We start from the raw sequence: 17,926 nt of genomic DNA on the forward strand, positions 1-17,926 counted from the left end.
GGCAGTGACCTATGGCCAGTAGATAGCTAAAATGGCTTTCATTCACTTACGAAGTCCAGGGAATTGGAACTGGAGTTTGTAGGGCAACTCTGCTCTTGCGGGGTGCCCACACACACAGGGACCTGCACCCTGCCCTTATGGCTGGAACGGCCTACCACAGGGGTGACTTACAATGAGCTGGTGTAGTGCCCTGCAGTGAAAGGGTGCATGCAACTTTTCATGCAGGCTGCAAATGGCAGGCCTGCAGACACAGTTTGCATGGGCTCCCATGGGTGGCATAATACATGCTGCAGCCTATGGGGGACCCCTGGTGTATCAATGTCCTGGGTACCTAAGTACCATATACTAGGGACTTACAGTGGTACATCAGTATGCCAATTTTGAGGTGTAAAGGGTAGAGGACAGAGCACAATCACTGGGGTCTTGGTTAGCAGGATCCCAGTGAAAACAATCTAAGCACACTGAAAACAGGCAAAAAGTTGGGGTAACCATGCCAAAAAGAGGGACTTCCCTACACCAGCCCTACGGCAAGAGTCAAAACCGGTCAGTATAGCTCAAATCATCTATTTGTATGTGGATGACACGCTTACTTATGTAAGGGGCCTACGCGCAAATATGTCACCCATCGCAGAGGCACTGCGGGAACTCAAAATTCTCTCAGGGCTCAAAGTCAATGACAACAAATCCCTGAGGTACCCTCTCTAGCAGCTGAAACCAGAGCAAGAAATGTATTTAGGAACCAACCAACTAACCTAGACCCTAATACTTTTAAATACCTAGTTATATGCCTCTATCAAGCAGATAACCTGGAGGGCAATTTAGATGGGGCAACAAGTTCACTTTGCTTAATGACTCAGTTTTGGTCCTCCCTTAGGTTGTCGATAACAGGGGGCTAGCCCTGTTCAAGATGGTGATGCTCCCCCTTATACTATTTTGCAGACCTTCCATTAAAGGTCCTCCCGGGACATTCTACAAATTAGATTCCCTCTTAGTGAGCCCAGTATGGGGCAGAGGGAGATGCAGAGTTTCATTAGATAAAATGAAACTGCTGCCAACAGGAAGAGATTTGGGAGCACCTAATTTCTTCTATAACGGCCTCACAGCATGGCTTAAGTAGCTATCATACTGCTTGTCGGGATGTCGTCATAGGGAGACTGGACGATCACAGTTTCAAAAATCAGGATATGATTCTCCATAGAGCCTTAAGCCCTAGGGTCCCAAACTCTGGGCATCTTGCAGGCCACTGCTCCGGTAAGTGCTGCCATTGTTTTTGGCTCGTTTGGGCTTGTTTGGGCTTGTTGGCTTCTCCTCTCCCGGAAGGTTCGCGCCGCTGCTTCCCCGCGGCCCGCCCCCTCCCTCCTCCTTGGAACTCTTCCCGCTCCTGACTCCTGCTGCCCCCACCCCCCGCACTTCCATTGGAGGTTTCCCTCCCTCCTCCCAGCTGCCACTCCCTCCCACCTCCCCTCTTATGGCAGCCACAGTGCGGACGCGCCGCTGGAGCGCCAACGGCAAGCCCGTCTGCGCCAAGACCGCGCCCAGCACCAGACCCCCCCTGGCCAACACGCCTCCCGTGCCACCGAACACCTTTACACTGCCAACGAACTCCACGCCCTTAATCCAGGACGCTCCTCCATCTGCTTCCAGTCCATACCGACGCGCACCAAAGGACCCTTCTGCAAAGCCTGCAATTTCACCTGCAACCTAACCTCCAAACTCCAAATCAAAACAGACAACCGCCTAAGATGCATCCTACTTAACACCCGCTCCGTCCACAAACATGCAATTGAACTCTGGGACCTTCTGACCACATACTCGCCCGATGTCGCATTCCTCACTGAAACCTGGATGAATTCCGCCTCAGAGCCAGACGTAGCCATAGCCATACCAGAAAACTACAAGATCACCAGAAGAGACCGAATCAACAGACCAGGAGGAGGAATCGCCATAGTCCACAAAAACACCATAAGAGTCTCCACCAACTCCCACGACACCATCAACTCCGACAAGCACCTCCACTTCAAAATCCACATCAACGCCAACAACACACTCAGAGGAACACTGGTCTACAGACCCTCTGGACCCAGACCGCAGTTCTGCGACGACATCGCCGACGCCATCAGCTCCCAAGCCCTCGCCTCAACAGACTACATCCTCCTCGGTGACCTAAACTTCCACCTAGAAAATAACAACAATATCAACACCACAAACCTAATTGACAACCTCGCCAACTTCGGCCTCAAGCAACTGGTCACTTCACCCACCCACTCCGCAGGCCACACACTCGACCCCATCTTCTCAGCCAGCAACCACGACCTCTTTCAGCCACACCACCGAACTCAGCTGGACAGACCACCGCTGCATCCACTTCTCCTACCAGACACCAGTCACTCACCACCACCGCACACAACCCCCTGACGCAACTGGAGCAAAATATCAAAGGATCAACTGATCTCCACTCTCGCCCGGGCCCCACCCCCTGGTACCCTGGACCCCAACACAGCCACCACCAACCTGCATCGCCGGATAGAAGACTGCGCCAACACCCTTGCACCGCTCAAAAAAACACAAACACCTCCCACAAAATCAAGGCCAGCTGGTTCACCCCAGAACTACAGGAATCCAAATGGCTATGTTGCAGAATGGAAAAAGCCTGGCACCTTGACCCTACCAACTCCAACTACATCGCTTTCAAGGATGCCCTACGCAAACATCACCAACTGATCCGCACCACCAAAAGGACCCACTTAAAAAACCGCATCGACGCCAACGCTCACAACAGTAAAGAGCTCTTCGGCATCATCAATGAGCTCTCCACCCCTAGGACCTGCTCCAACGAACCCCCGCCATCACAATAGTTCTGCAACTCACTGGCAACCCACTTCCGTCGAAAGATAGAAGAAATCCACAATAGCTTCAAACCCCAGACCCACGAGCTAACTACAAACACCCAAGAACCCAACGCTCCAAGCAACACCCACCTCCTCCACACCTGGACCCCCGTCAACATAGAGGACACCGCCACCACCATGGCCTCCATCCACTCCGGATCACCATCGGACCCCTGTCCACACCATATCTTCAGTAAGGAAAACATCATCATCGCCCCCCACCTCTGCAAAACCATCAATAGCTCCTTCGAGTCAGCCACCTTCCCAGAAAGATGGAAGCACGCAGAAATCAACGCCCTGCTGAAGAAACCAAAGGCAGACCCAGACGACCCCAACAACTACCGGCCGATCTCCCTCCTCCCCTTCCCAGCCGAGATCATCGAAAAAATCGTAAGCAGCCAACTACCCCGGTTCCTGGAAGACAGCAAGGTACTCGACACCTCCCAATCCGAATTCCGCAGAAACCACAGCACGGAGGCTGCACTCAATTGCTGCCACAGACAACATTAGGACCATGCTAGACAAAGGAGAAACAGCAGCACTCATCCTCCTGGACCTCTCCGCAGCTTTCGACACGGTATGTCATCACACTCTCTGCACACGCCTCCACAACGCTGGAATCTGCGACAAGGCACTCAATTGGATCTCGTCATTTCTCTCAGGCAGAACCCAGAGGGTCCGCCTCCCACCGTTCCTGTCAGAAGCCTCCAGAATCATCTGTGGCGTTCCCCAAGGATCTTCGCTCAGCCCCACGCTCTTCAACGTTTACATGGCCCCCCTCGCCAACATCGCACGAACCCACCACATCAACATAGTTTCCTACGCAGACGACACTCAGCTCATCCTCTCCCTCACGAAAGACACTACAACTGCAAAGAACAACCTCCACAACGGACTTCACGCCATCGCCAGCTTGATGGAATCAAGCCACCTCAAGTTAAACACAGACAAGACAGAAATCCTCATCTTTGGCACCAACCCCTCAACTTGGAATGACACCTGGTGGCCCACCTCCCTAGGAACCGCACCCTCACCCACCACCCACGCATGCAACCTAGGCTTCATCTTGGACTCCGCACTCAGCATGACTCAGCAGGTCAATGCCATCTCCTCTGGCTGCTACAACACACTCTGCATGCTCCGCAAAATCTTCAAGTGGATTCCCGTCGAAACCAGGAAAACTGCCACCCACGCCGTGGTCAGCAGCCGTTTGGACTACGGAAACGCCTTATAGCTGCAAAGAATCCAGAACGCATCCGCCCGCCTCATTCTGGACACCCCACGTTGCGACCACATTTCCCCCCACCTCAGAGACCTTCACTGGCTACCAGTATCAAAGAGGATCACCTTCAAACTCATCATCCAAGCACACAAGGCCCTCCACGACACAGGCCCAGCCTACCTCAATGACAGGCTCACCTTCCACACCCCCACCCGCAATCTGCGCTCCGCCAGCCTCGCCCTCGCCTCCATCCCCCGCATCCGCCACACCACCGCCAGAGGAAGATCCTTCTCTCACCTAGCCGCCAAGACCTGGAACTTCCTACCGCTCCACCTTCGCCAGACCCAAGACCTGTTAACATTCAGGAAACGCCTCAAGACATGGCTCTACGACCAGTAGCTCCCCCCCCGATGCCTACCCCCCAGCGCCTTGAGACCCTAACGGGTGATTAGTGCGCTCTATAAATCCTTAAACACATAAATCCTTAAACACATTCCCTGATGTTACGGATGACTTAGACCTGCTTGAAAATAGCTTTACACGTGGCGAAAGCCAGCAGCCGTATTCGCCCTCAAGGACATCCCTCCTAGCAGGACACATTACAAAAAAGAATTCTGTTGTTCTGGATAGCTGCAGGCATCACTCTGCTAGGGGACTTGTGCTCCCAAGAGACCTTGATGACCTTCCAAGACCTGCAGATCCAGTATGGCCTTCATGGAGGTCCTGTCTACTATACAGCAAAATGATATACATCCCCCAGCACTGGGTTATTAGAGAGCTAGAAGTGGAAACTCTCACACTCCTCCATAAGCTACACAACATTGGGCATGGCAGTCAGCTTGTTACATGGCTTTTCAAGTCCTTCCAATGCGACCCTTCTACAGTATTAGTGCCACTGAGAGATAAATGGGGGAATCATTGTGGCAGGACATTAATGATTTTGAATGGTTTCGAGTCCTCGAGTATCCACGTAAAATCCCAGGAATGCCTGATTTTGGTGCATACAGTTGCATATCCTACATAGACCCTAACACTTCACAGGTTGCATTTGATTTATCCTAAGGCAACGGATATTTGCCTATGATGTAGGTCGCTGCAAGCTGATTTTGTTACTTATGGTCTGGTCCTGCCTCGCACTGCAATCATTCTGACTCAGAGATAAATCACATAGGCCACAGAGCGCACAGAGATTACAGAGGCAACACTGTCTACTGGGGTTGTTCCCTAGAGCAAATCAAGAACGTCACCACAAGATTTATGGATTTGTTCCTCCTACTGGCCAAATGAGCAGCTATAACAATGAACTTGAAAGGTCCACCATCACAGATAGCGCAATGGAGACAAGAGGTTATACAATGGACGGGGACAGAAAGCACAGCCCTCCACAGAGGAGAGAGGGTTGTGCAGGTACTCCCTAGCAAAGTATTGGGACACAATCTTGCATGACTAGGTGGAACACACCAAAAATGATACTGGACCCCATGAGGCAGTCAACCTGTCGTTTTCACTCCTCTAATGCGCCCACGTGGGTCCCCTCCACTCACCACTCTGAAATAGCGGAACCCTCATGGCCTCTTCAAATTTATATCTTAGTGGTTTCAGAGCAGCCATATGCAATGTCATGGAAATTCTGATCCCCTACCCCTTCCTCAAGTATGCCACATAAGATACTGACTACTCTCCATAGACCCACGTCTATAATGTTTATTCATTATGCATGCCTACCATAATGCGGCAAGGTTCCCTAACCGCTCCCCAAAGACTTGACAGCGTGTGATTTAACTTTTGCTAGCTACATTCTGCCAGCTTTTTCTTGAGGTAACAGCACTGCAGAATGCTCCAGTAGATCACTATAATGTCATAAACAGAAAAGAATAGGCCAATCCTGCATTACAGTATACTATCTGCACTATATGCACACTCTGTATACAGATTGTCTGATCTTTATGAAAATGTATTATCAATATATACTGGTCTTATTGAAAGTATTTTGACATACAGATGTACTCACACTGAAAAAATGTCTGAAAATGAAAAGATTGTGAAATATGTATACAAGTCACTGCTGTCTATCAGACTCTGATGTATTGTATAGCTGACCACTAGTTTTGAGACCACTCAACCTCTGGCGTCGTGCATGTTGATGAGGGCCTACTTCTTTCTGTTCCTCTGACGAGGTCACCTTCATCACCCAGATGATACTTCTCACCTTGGCACAAAATCTTTAATCATCCCATTCAATCCTTGGCATATCTAAATCACACGCCAGCACGAGCGGTTTGCAATTATATTGTTTTTCCTTCATTGTTTTTTCTTCCTTCTTACTCTGCATCCTATGATCAGCATTTCCTGCTGTGAGCATGTACCAAATAGTAGGGAATGCATGCCTTAGGGATATCATTTCCTGTTATTTATAGTCTTCACGGGAAAAACCAAAGACCATGCCTTGTTACTTCCAGTATCTCTGGGTGTTCACCTCTTTACTTCCCATCCTTTTTTTTTTTTTTAATAGCACTCGTCACATAGGGTGATGGTTACACTTCTCCTTAGGTTCTAAGGACTGAGAATTACGTTACTTGCTTCTGCAGCTTAGAGAAAGCCCTAGGCTCTCAGCCTTGAAGGGGCGAAACACGTGTTGGCTGTTTTTTTCAACATTTTGTGATACAGAATATTTGGATCATAAGTACTACATCAATCTCTTTTCTGAACAACAAACTGGAGAAGTTGTTTTTGAATAAGACCACCTTTCAAGGTCTATAGAGCTCAATTTTAACTTCTAACCCTGGGTGGGTTCACTTACTTGCCTTCCATTCAACTGAATATGTAAGCTACGGTTTTAAATCATGAGAATATTATTGTGCAATAAGACTTTTTGAAGACTTTCTTCTTTTCTAGCATTCTAAAATGAATATATATTTGTGTGTTTGACCACAATAGCATGATTTTGTAGTCACATCACAGCCCTTTAGCCATTTCCTTTTCAACTTAAACAGTAATGATTTTGCTTTTTGAATATGGAAATTAAATATTTACATTTCAAAAACTGTGGTTATGGGTCAGAAACATAGAAAGGTTTATTTTGGAAATACTTTATAAATTACTCATCTACTCTTCTGGGTGATTAGCATTTAAAGAACCCACGCAGAGAACAAATTCACCTCAGGCTGAATAGAAAAATTCTTCATTACATCATTTGTCCCACATATTAATTTGATATGATCAGAAAGCATCAGACACCTTTCTCCTTCACATTCCCCAAGTCTAAAATTTCAAAGAAGACTATTCTGTGCTCACAGCATGAAAATATATGACAGGAACCGATCTTAGACCCGAAAGAAAGACTAAAACTCAAATCTAGAGTGCGGCCACCATTATGAGTGGCAGCAACTACTCTTTGCTTAAGGTTCAAAGAGGTCATACTCTTGAACAAACAAAGAAAAAAAGGGAGAATTTGCATATTCTCTACAATCATTAAAATACCCTAAACCAACTAGTTCCTTACATTTACTGTACTGTACTGTACTGGAGACCACAATTTAATTTAACCATGTAAAAACCCCACTGAGCAGTCAGGTTGATAAACGAAAATGATTCCTACTTTAAAATGAAAATAGGAAAAGAAAGCACTGAAATTTCTCAGCCTGGAGGTTGTGTGTTAGGACTTACTTCAAAAGGAAGATTTAGAATTAAAAAATCATAATTATTCTTCCACCTTTTCTTAGTTTCAGATCCTGTTTATGTTTCACCAGGTATCAGTTATAAAAGGTTCTTGCAGTTTCTCTTTCTGAATGGCCACTTTTAGAAGGTGGCGATTGGCTACAGCCGTAACACCATTAAAAAAGTCAGCAGTAAGGGTGGGTCGGTTGTTTTATTTGCATGCAGCTGCCATCTACGGTAGGGCCACATTTTCCCTCCTCCATCCTAAGTGCTGGTTTTACCTCATCATTAAGAGGCTAATCAGGAGAGAACAACCAAAGAAGGGACTTACCAAACAGGTGTGAACTGACAAAATGCAAGCAAATAGCATGAATTGCCTCCACCCACCATGGTTGCAATAGGCATGCCTAAAGCAAGCCTGTCTGTCTGTGCCTACGGCAAGCGAGTGACCGCCCCCTGAGCATATGGTCAAGGATCAATACTAAATGGCTTGTAGTTGCCCATCTCAAGGCAATCAGGGTAATGACTGTCCTAAGTCAGGCACAGATACAAATTGGCAAACAAAGAGTACACTGCTAAAGAAATTAATATAATAAAGAACAAAAGAAGAAGCATAGGGGTAGGCAACATCAATCAAGTGTTACAAGGAAAACTATATACAACAAAAAAAGGAAAACTAAATAAAAGAACAGCACAGGTGGGTCAGTCAACCCTCTTAGGGGAAATTAAAAGGCACAAACTGGACTACTGTTTAGTGTTGGGGTAAATGGCAGATCGAACAAGCTCTCACTCGCAGCAGTCTCCATAATGTTCTGCAATGAAGGGTAAACAAACTGATAGTGTCCATTACTCCTGCTTGCTTTTCATCCTTAAAAGCTGTTTTCAGAGCAAAAAGTCAAACAAGGCAGCTGTGCATTGGCTCAAAAGGAGATGCCATCAACAAAGTCAAAACAAGGCTCAAATTGTAATGAGGAACAATAAACATGCAAAGGAACAAGTAAATCAAAGTTTTTTGACAAAATGCTCCACAAGTGCTGATCTAAACAAAGAAGGTTGATCAGGTAGACACATGAAAGCAGGCAGAGACACCAGGTAGCCTTTAACTGGAGCTGCCACCATCAGGACTGAGAGTGGGACAAATTAATCTTTAAAACATTGGAAAGGGGTTGAAATCGTCTGACTCGAACCAGTTAAAGAAATGAGTGCAACCTTATCAGGAAGGCAAAAGGACTCTGACAGGCACCATTAAAGCTCCAGGTGTGCAGCCATAGCATTTGGGAATTAAGAGTGGAGGACATGGTTATTCTGCAGCAAAAGTAGGGCCACTCAAGGAAGGTTCAGCCGAATACTGAGTACCAACAAATCAGTGTACCTAACCTCCTTGCCCAGCCTGGGGGTGATTAGAATCAGCTGTGCCCGATCCTCCAGGAAAGTATACAAGACGTTTAACAGAAGCAGAGTCAGAGGAAATGCATTCAGCAAGCCCTGAGACCTGTCGAACCTAAAGGCATCCGGCAGCAAAGCATTCAAAGGGAAGTTTATTGCACAAAACGAGGACATGTTTTACTCTAAGCAGTGTGTGAAGAGATCCACAAAACGAAACCCAAACCTGTGAAATATAACCCTTTGTCACCTCATGGTGTAGTTCCAACTCATGGCCCACCAGAGACATGCAACTGAGAGCATCTGCCTTCACATTGAAAAAGCCAGCTAAATGAGCCGCTACTAAGAAGATTTTCCATTGCTGCACCCACTTCCATGACTGAATTGTTTCCTAAGAAAGGGTCTGGAACGTTACACTACCCTGTCCGCCCAGATAATGGCCATTGTTGATGCCATATGACAGAATCTGCATACATAAGCATCCCAGTCCAGTAAGGAGACATCTGTAGCCACAGTAGAATGATCCTGCAGAGGACTAAATGGGCGATCCCTTAGCAGGTTGAAGGGGTTCATCCACTAGTGTAAATCCTGATGCACTGACTGGAAAATCTGCACCTCAGCAAAATAATTCCTTGATGCTTCACTGCCTTCTCAGACAACACTGGAGGGCTCTCAGCCACCATCTGGCGTGGGGAACCTACAAGATGAATGAGACCTAACAGGTGCAAGACCAGACCTAGATACAAGCTTGAGAAATATGCATTGGGATCATCGCCTGAATATCCATAATATTCTGAAGAGGAGGGAAGACTTTCATAAGTGCTGTGCCAAGCACCACCCCAATAAAAGCAGCCTCTCTGTGGGAATGAGGTGAGACTTCTGGACATTGATGGTAAAGCTTGGGTTAAGAGGAGGCGAACCATCCTCTGCTGACATTTACCAGGATCAGCCTTCACTAGCCAGTGATGTAAATATGGAAATGCATGGACTACCAACGTCCGCAATGAAGCTGCTATGACCGCTAGCACCTTTATTAAATCCGATGGTGCTGTCATTCATCTGAACACGAGGACCACAAACTAATAGTGCTGGGATCAGACTGTGAGCCTCAAGCCTAGACTGTGGGTGGGCGAAGTGGTACATGGAAATAAATGCACTGAAGGTCTTGAGTTCAAGGCCACCTGAACACGGCTCAGGGACCCCATCTTAAACTGGTCCTGCAAGATGAATGGATTCAAAAGCCAGAGGTTCAGGACATGACTCAAGTCACCGTCCTTCCTGGAGGCTAAGGAGTAAAGGGAATAAAATCTCATTGTCCTTTCTTCTGGAGGCACCATTTGTATGGCCCCTTGAGTCAGCAAGCAAAACCTGAAGGAACAGAGGTGGTTTAGTGGGAAGGACAGGAAGGGAAGGCTCTTAGCAGGTCACTAGGACAAACCAATGGTCTGTTGTGATAGCCCCTCAATTTGTGACAACGAGACAGTCATGCCCACAGACCTGACAATGGTATCTGCAGAGTCAAAGCCATATTTTCAGATTCACTTTGGTGCACTGACACTCACAAGGTCCGAGAAAGGCTTCTTCATGTGCTCTGCAAGGCTGATGATTGTGGGTTATGCCACAGCAAGGGAATTGCATCCCAAAAAGCCAATGGGACTAGATGTGTGTAGCATCAAACTGCAGGAAGCAAAACATTGCATCTACTTTCTTACAGCCTCTATCCAGAGAAGCCATAGGAAAGGCATTTGTGTTCTGTATTGAGGATGATGCCTGAACCACCACACCCTTCAGTGACAGGTGGGAGGACAAAACAAATGTGTGAGTCTCTGGGGCAGAGAATTGGCGTCTTGTGATCTGCCTACAATTTCCTAGAACCTAAAAGGGTTTATTCAGGCAGCCATTATAGGGTCTAGGACAGTCTAGCTAAATGGGAGCCAGGGCTCTGAGCTAATTGTGGAGGGTTCCAAGACTTCGACAAAAAGGTTTGTCACTTCCGTAGAAGGCAAAGTAAGTTTCAAGGCCTCTATTGCCTTCCAAACAACTGTTGTGAAAGACATGACCTCCTTCGAGACAAGTCAGAGGGGTAAGGAATGTCCCCTTCTGGAGAAATATCTAGGCTGCTGGCATTCTGTAAGTCAAGGTGAAGGCCAGCATCTGAACCAAGACTTTCCCATAAGCAGACAAACGTTTGGGCCCTGGAAAGGTACTCAGATAATGATTCATTGTTGAAATTAGCCACAGAGATAATTTATCCTAACAACTTTGTGCCAGCACTGGAGAAAACTCCATGGAGGGTGTCACCACAGACATAGCGCGTGTCCGTTAGTGGCTTCTGGGTGTGGGACTGAGCCCGTGAGGGTGCACCAACAGGATTAGAGTGCTGTAACCACCAAACCCAAATGAACACTCCGCCACCCCACAATTGCTCCTACACAATCCACCACCCAGGGGTAGCCCAGTGTGTGCTGGGCCTTCCTAAAAAGATCAAGCATTGCTAGCCAGAGAGCGTCAACCTGAATGGGGTTGGCTGAAGGCCCGGAGAACTCTGACCCTGACGTCCTAGGAGCTGGAGATTCAGCAGATGCCCAGGAGGAGTGCAATGTCAACAAATGGGGGCAAGACTCCGAACAGTCCTGGGAAAAGGACTTCCCCTTCCTATGATGCTGTTTGTGGGAAGATTTCTCAGGGTAATTTTCCTTGGAATTTGACTTACCTTTGGGTCAGAGAATACACTTGGGGTACTTACTGAGGGCCTTAGCCAAATATGATTTGGCCTCCCACTCCGTAATGGCATGTGGGAGTTGCAGGTCAAGGCATTGTGTCGTGACATCGGATATCACATACAGTCATCAATGGAATCTGAAAGGGGCACCTTCTTCTTGAAGCCTGATGACACAACATAGTTGCTTTTGATAGTTGAGAATTTTGTCACTGAGACATCACTAAAGAGCTGTGGACAGCACTGATGAGGTGCTGAAAGACAGGAACTAAAAGCCAGCGCACTCGTGCCTTATATATTAAGATGATGTCTGATCTAGAAGTGCAGTCGCATGTGAAGTGACGTGGCACCACGTGACAGCGCTGGAAACTTATTGCTGAGAAAAAAAAGTTTGCTAGGCTTGTCTGAAGCCTGGAAGGAGTATTCATAAGGTAAGGAATCTGCAGGAAGATGTATCCGTTAGAAAAGCTGTTCTCCATCTTCTCTTTGGCTCCTAAGTGGTTTATGGGCCATGAGTGAGACTTTTGCTATTCTTCCTCGGAGCATCCACCTCAGTTTTCCTCACCCAGCAGATGTGGAATTTCCCAATATCTCTATTCACTGAGACAACAATGCAAGTGGCCACTGCCATTACAGCTGCCATCTCCCCTAGGTATGTCCTCTCCTTGTTTGCCCTGCACCTAAGCCGCAAAGGTATACAGAGAAGAAAAATGAAGGGCGCTACCATGGTCAGATGTTCTGGCAGCACCCCTTATCTTCACCTCCATAGCATGGTCACACTACACTTGCCCAAGGCTTATTCAGTCACAGCCATTAACATATTTTCCTGCTCATGAGAGCTTATGTGTTTCTGTTTTGCTAATTCATAAAGACCATCAATTTATGTGATCTCGTCTAATCAGTCTAAGAATTTTAAGAGTAGGCTTTAAGCCACATATAATTCTTGTTCAGACTCCTACAGGAGATACAATTAGCTCAATGGAAGACAGCATAAGGGAGAAAGGTAGTGGAATGCCTTATTATCCATGTCATATTGATAACCCTACCATATTTATTTTTTTCAAGGACCTGTTACTTACCTCTGGGCTAGGTTGAAAAGTATTCCCACTCATTATCATGTCACCTTCCTCCAGCACACCTCCCCTCCAGTGAAGTAGTAGGTTTTCTTTTGGCGCCTGCTCCATGCAGATACCACAGAGAACAATCTATTACTAGTACAACCTCAACATTCTTTGAAAACTAGGAATCTTTGTGACATACGCTGAGACGTTTTCATTTTTGGTTGAGTAGCAGTGATCCTTTTTAAAAACAAAAAACAAACAAACAAAAAACTTTTTGAATCATTCATGCACACCCACACAATAACAAGGACAACATTACATTATAGAAAACACATACAAAGTTCTGTTTACCTGACCATTGCCTCTATCTTTTTTTTGTATTTTGTGTCTATTTTATTGCGGTATTCAGGTCTCATTAACATTGCAGCAAAACTGAAGGAAGAGTTTCTCAATCCTGCTCTGTGACATTCAATTACTGTGGAGGTAAGGATTGGGACAATATCTGCATGCAGCAAAAAAGAAAATATCAAATGTTATTTAAAATTTTCATTGTATAGAAAGTTAAGCAAATAACTTACTGCAGAACAGACATTAATTGTTAGGACTAAGTGGTGGTAATGTTACCATTAATCATTTACGATTCTTCACTCTGACAGACTTTAGCTGCCAGAAGAAAAGGTTATTTACGTTCAGTATTCTTTCTGGTGAGTACTCCACCCACAGATTCCTCACTTTATGAATCTCCCAAGCCGTCAGAAAGGATTGGGAAAATTAAAATAGCTCTCCTGGGTGTTAAGTTGATACCACATTTCACGATCTACTGCAGTGCGGCATATGTGATGTCAATGAGCTGTTTATGGTACAGTTCCGGCACTATGATGTCAGTTATCCATAGATTTTTTTGTGCAGCAATAGGAGGAAACAAGACTGAAGAAGCTGGCAGGAATGGATTGTAGGAACCTAACTTGGAGCCTTATAAAACATGCAAGAACACTCTCTCAGAAAAGAGAGTTGGATGGTCCGTTGGGGAATCAGCAGGCATAGAGAGTAAGCACACCAAATGACCTTTACCAAAGGTAAGTAACTTATTCTTAAAATGCATAATTCTACTAATTCCTTATCCCACGAATCAAAACTAATTTAGTTACAAAAACCTTGCCACATGGGCTCATCAAGTGTGTGCCTTTGCATTCCTAAGGCCCAGATACTAACGTGGCAAGCCAGGGACACTTCTTGACAGTGCCAAAGAAACTGGTTTTGCCTCCAATAATGGAGCAGGACAAAAGTGTGCTTCTGGGCCACAGTGCCCTCATGGAACTAATGTATGCAACAAAGATTAGCCAGCCATAAAATTGTCAAGATCAAAGGATATAATACTTAGAATTCAGAAAAGGTGTAGGAAGTCCAGTCTCCTTTCCTCCTTGGGATGAGGCTGCAGCTAAAAGAGCTCTAGAAAAGGAAACTAAGCAAAGGTTAGAAGAACCAACATGTCAGTCTAAATGAAGAAAATCGCTGCTGTACAGACTAAACCAGTAACCCTGAAACATGTCAAACAGACATGGTATCCAGAAAATATAAAGTCATAAAGCAGAACAATAATAAATCCAACTCTGCTTTGGTTCACATCAACAACCCATCAGAAACGAGGATCAATCTGGCCCCATTGTGGCCTGATAGTCACTCTCGTCAAGGAAAAAAGGATGACTCATCAGGGGAACAAAAGTAAACCCTTGCCAAAGGTTACATGAAACATACCAGCAAAAAGAAGAATCAACCCCTATTTGGTACATCACACAAAACAAATCCTGCATCCCACTATAGTCATAGTCAGCCAATATAATTTCATCACCTAAGGGACAATGTAGATGGCTCAGGTAGTCTCAGCCTTGTACCTGTAATGAAGCAGCCATGTCTGTACATTTGTTTGAAGTACCTATCCCTCTCAAATAAAAGGAGATCCATCATGAATGGAAGTGGAAGACAAACAGAACTCTAACAGGTCCTTTGGGCCAACTCTTTTCCTGTTGTCTTATTGCAATTAGGATCAAAATTCACCATTTTGATGAGTTTTCCTGTGAATGTGAATACATGAAAGAATGAGACAAGGCATGATATTAGAGTGAAAATTCCACCCAAGAGGGAAAAATCTCACAGTAGAAACTGTGATGACATTCCAATGTAAAGTATAAGCTGAACTTCCTTCAGAAGATGACAATAGTCGGTCAGATGACGCAAAAAAAATCATCTACCTTCTTCTGGTCAGCAAGTTTATGGTTCAGTCCCGGAAGTATGGTTAGGAGCACATCCTAACAAATCCTGGGAAAATTGGCAATTTGTAAGGCATCCAACAGCAGCCCCGTCATCCTTAAGAGGGGCGGTGTAGAAGCTTACGGTGAAGACATGAAAGCAAGTGAAGAGAAGATCCCCAAACACAAAATGACCATTCTCAGCGTGGAAATCGTTCTCAGTCATGGGGACCCGCCACCTGTATTTAGTAGTACATGAGACAGGTAAATTAGTCTTTCCCTGATTCACTAATATTGACTATCATAACCAACATAATCTGCATGACGTGCTGAAGCTAAGCCAATCGGCAGAAGTGCAAGTTGAAAACCAGTAAAACCTACTACAGAACACAAAACCTGTTTGAGAGTCTGAATAAACCACATTCTGCAGGTTGAATTAGAGAAACTCCAGACTTCAGGGCTAAAGATATCTGTGCCATAACAAATACATAAAGACTGCCCTAGGAAGAAGGAATTCTCAAACTCAGGAACCCTTTCTATTGCATCTTACCCAAGGAGCAAAAGCAGTCTTATAGAAGATGTGTCATGTGTGGCAGATTTACAGAAAAAATGCAGTTAAGTGTACAGAGTTCTGAAAAGTGAGGGGGAATCTCCATGTACGATACAAAGAAGTCAGTGGAACGCGTTGATGGAGTGCCAACGTAGAAGTAGAAGGTAGAGCAATGGAGAACATCCACCCGTTTCTATGAATGACCACAGAGAAACCCATAAACTTGGCTACCAAATCCAGTAAGTTAAGACCAGATCTAAGAATTTGCTTTGCAGCCCCAAATACATCATGAACTACTTCATCTAAGTGTCTTCTCGTATGTTCCAGTAGAAGGAGGCACACCATCAGCTCCAACTCCCAAAAAGCATAGGAGTAGCACACCAACAGGTGTGTGCCATTGGATGGGCAGATGGGTGACTCCCACGACGTGGCTATATCGCAAGCTGATCCGGCTTTACGTGGATTGGGACTTCTCATGGTCCTTGGTCACATTTTAAGTATTCCTGTATTAAGGCTTTGGATGCTTGAAACTATTTGCTTCTTTGGACTAACAATAAGTGGTCTTCTGGACAATTCATCACTATAACACATTTCTAAGAACTTTATTTCATCTACTTAAATGTGGATGTTGCATTTTGCTGTCTACAGTATATTTTTGCTACTTGTTGCCTTTAAAAAGTCACATGTTGTGATGAAACATGTGTTGGCTGTCGGTGAGTTGTTTTATGAAAGACTGGTCTTCCTTGATTGAAACTGATGATACCAATTGAAGGTATAAGAATAATATTGGATTCATAAATTAAGGAGACTGGATCAGACTGGAACATCTGTGACGTTTTCATTATTGATTGTACTATATTGAAACTACATTGAGTGCTGCGGTTCCATCTTGTTTATTGGATGGGCAAAGATACTGGCTCTCTCATGAGAACTATTTCTTTCCCACTGCCTTGATCCACTGTGACTCTCTGTTGGAGGAAGAGGGAAATGAACCAGTATTAACGTTGGAGCAACAAGTAGCCCGAAGTATCAGACACTCAGGCAAAGGATGAAAGGACAGAAATGTTTGAGAATAGGGCGATGATAATGAGCAACCAAGCTGTGGCCTAGGTCGATGGTAGCTTAACCCAAACAGATATGATAGGGTTTTAGGAGAGCCTCATTAAAAAGCAATATGGGATTCAGATTTGGAGGAAATGGGCTGGACGATTTCTGTAAGTAGGTTAGCATTTACCTGTGCAACTGGCTTAGGCAGTGAAGGACATTAGCCACTTTGAATAGCACTGTCTTAAAAGAAGGAATGTCCTCATAAGGGACCGCAGTAAAAGTATTTGCATTGCAGACACTTTAGAAATGCAAAATGGTACCTTCATCAGAGTCTGAATAGGAGAGAAGGATGCCCACCTAACTCCTGCCCTTCTCATTATGAAAGCCTTGTTCCTAGGTTAAATCTAAAAGTGGATCCTAAACTCGCATATTGATGGTATCGGTACTGGCGTTGATGACAGAACAGTAGTCAGGGAATTTAGTGGTGAAAGAGGGGCTGTCGTAAACACTGTTACAGTTTCCATTCAAGTTCCTCTAGTTCCCTGTTTTAGCTTTATAAGGCTATTCTGTTTTCATTCTACACCTAACTTCAGACTCTTATCTCTTTCATAGAGAGTGTGAAGTTTTCAAGACATGCGTAGAAAGTTACTATCATGTCTTCTTATTGAATAAGCAGACATTGACATGCCCCCTTACTGCCTAAGCTGACATTATTTTATTGATTTTAGTTAGTAGGTTGTAGGAAGTTGGCTCTGTATATACTATCTTAAAGTGAGATATAGTGTGCACAGAGTCCAAGGGTTCCCCTTAGAGGTTGATAGTGGTAAAATTGGATAATACTAATGCTCTTTTTTGTGGTAGTGTGGTCGAGCAGTAGGCTTACCAGAGGGTAGTGTTGCGCATTTGTTGTACACACACAGACAATAAATGAGGAACACACACTCAAAGACTTAATTCCAGGCCAGTAGGTTTTATATAGAAAAATATATTTTCTTAATTTATTTTAGAACCACAAGGTTCAAGATTTGAGGTAAGTACATAAAATGCAAGGTACTTCACACAGGTAAGTATAGAACTTTGATTTAAAACAGTAGTACACACAGTTTTGGTTAAAATGGCAATAAGCTATTTTAAAAGTAGACACTGCAAAAAT

The 17,926-nt window shown here is 45.0% G+C and overlaps 1 protein-coding gene across 2 annotated transcripts in view; it reads right to left on the reverse strand.

The window, feature by feature from the left end:
• The window catches only part of WDR19 (WD repeat domain 19), a 601,305-nt gene that overhangs the window by 85,751 nt on the left and 497,628 nt on the right, over positions 1-17,926 (reverse strand). For both annotated transcript variants that reach the window (XM_069202086.1, XM_069202080.1), the window contains exon 33: positions 13,282-13,432. In XM_069202086.1, coding sequence (XP_069058187.1) covers positions 13,282-13,432 — 151 coding nt within the window. The remainder of the gene's footprint in view (positions 1-13,281; positions 13,433-17,926) is intronic.

Source organism: Pleurodeles waltl, chromosome 1_2 (assembly GCF_031143425.1).
Source record: "Pleurodeles waltl isolate 20211129_DDA chromosome 1_2, aPleWal1.hap1.20221129, whole genome shotgun sequence".
NCBI classification, from domain to species: domain Eukaryota; kingdom Metazoa; phylum Chordata; class Amphibia; order Caudata; family Salamandridae; genus Pleurodeles; species Pleurodeles waltl.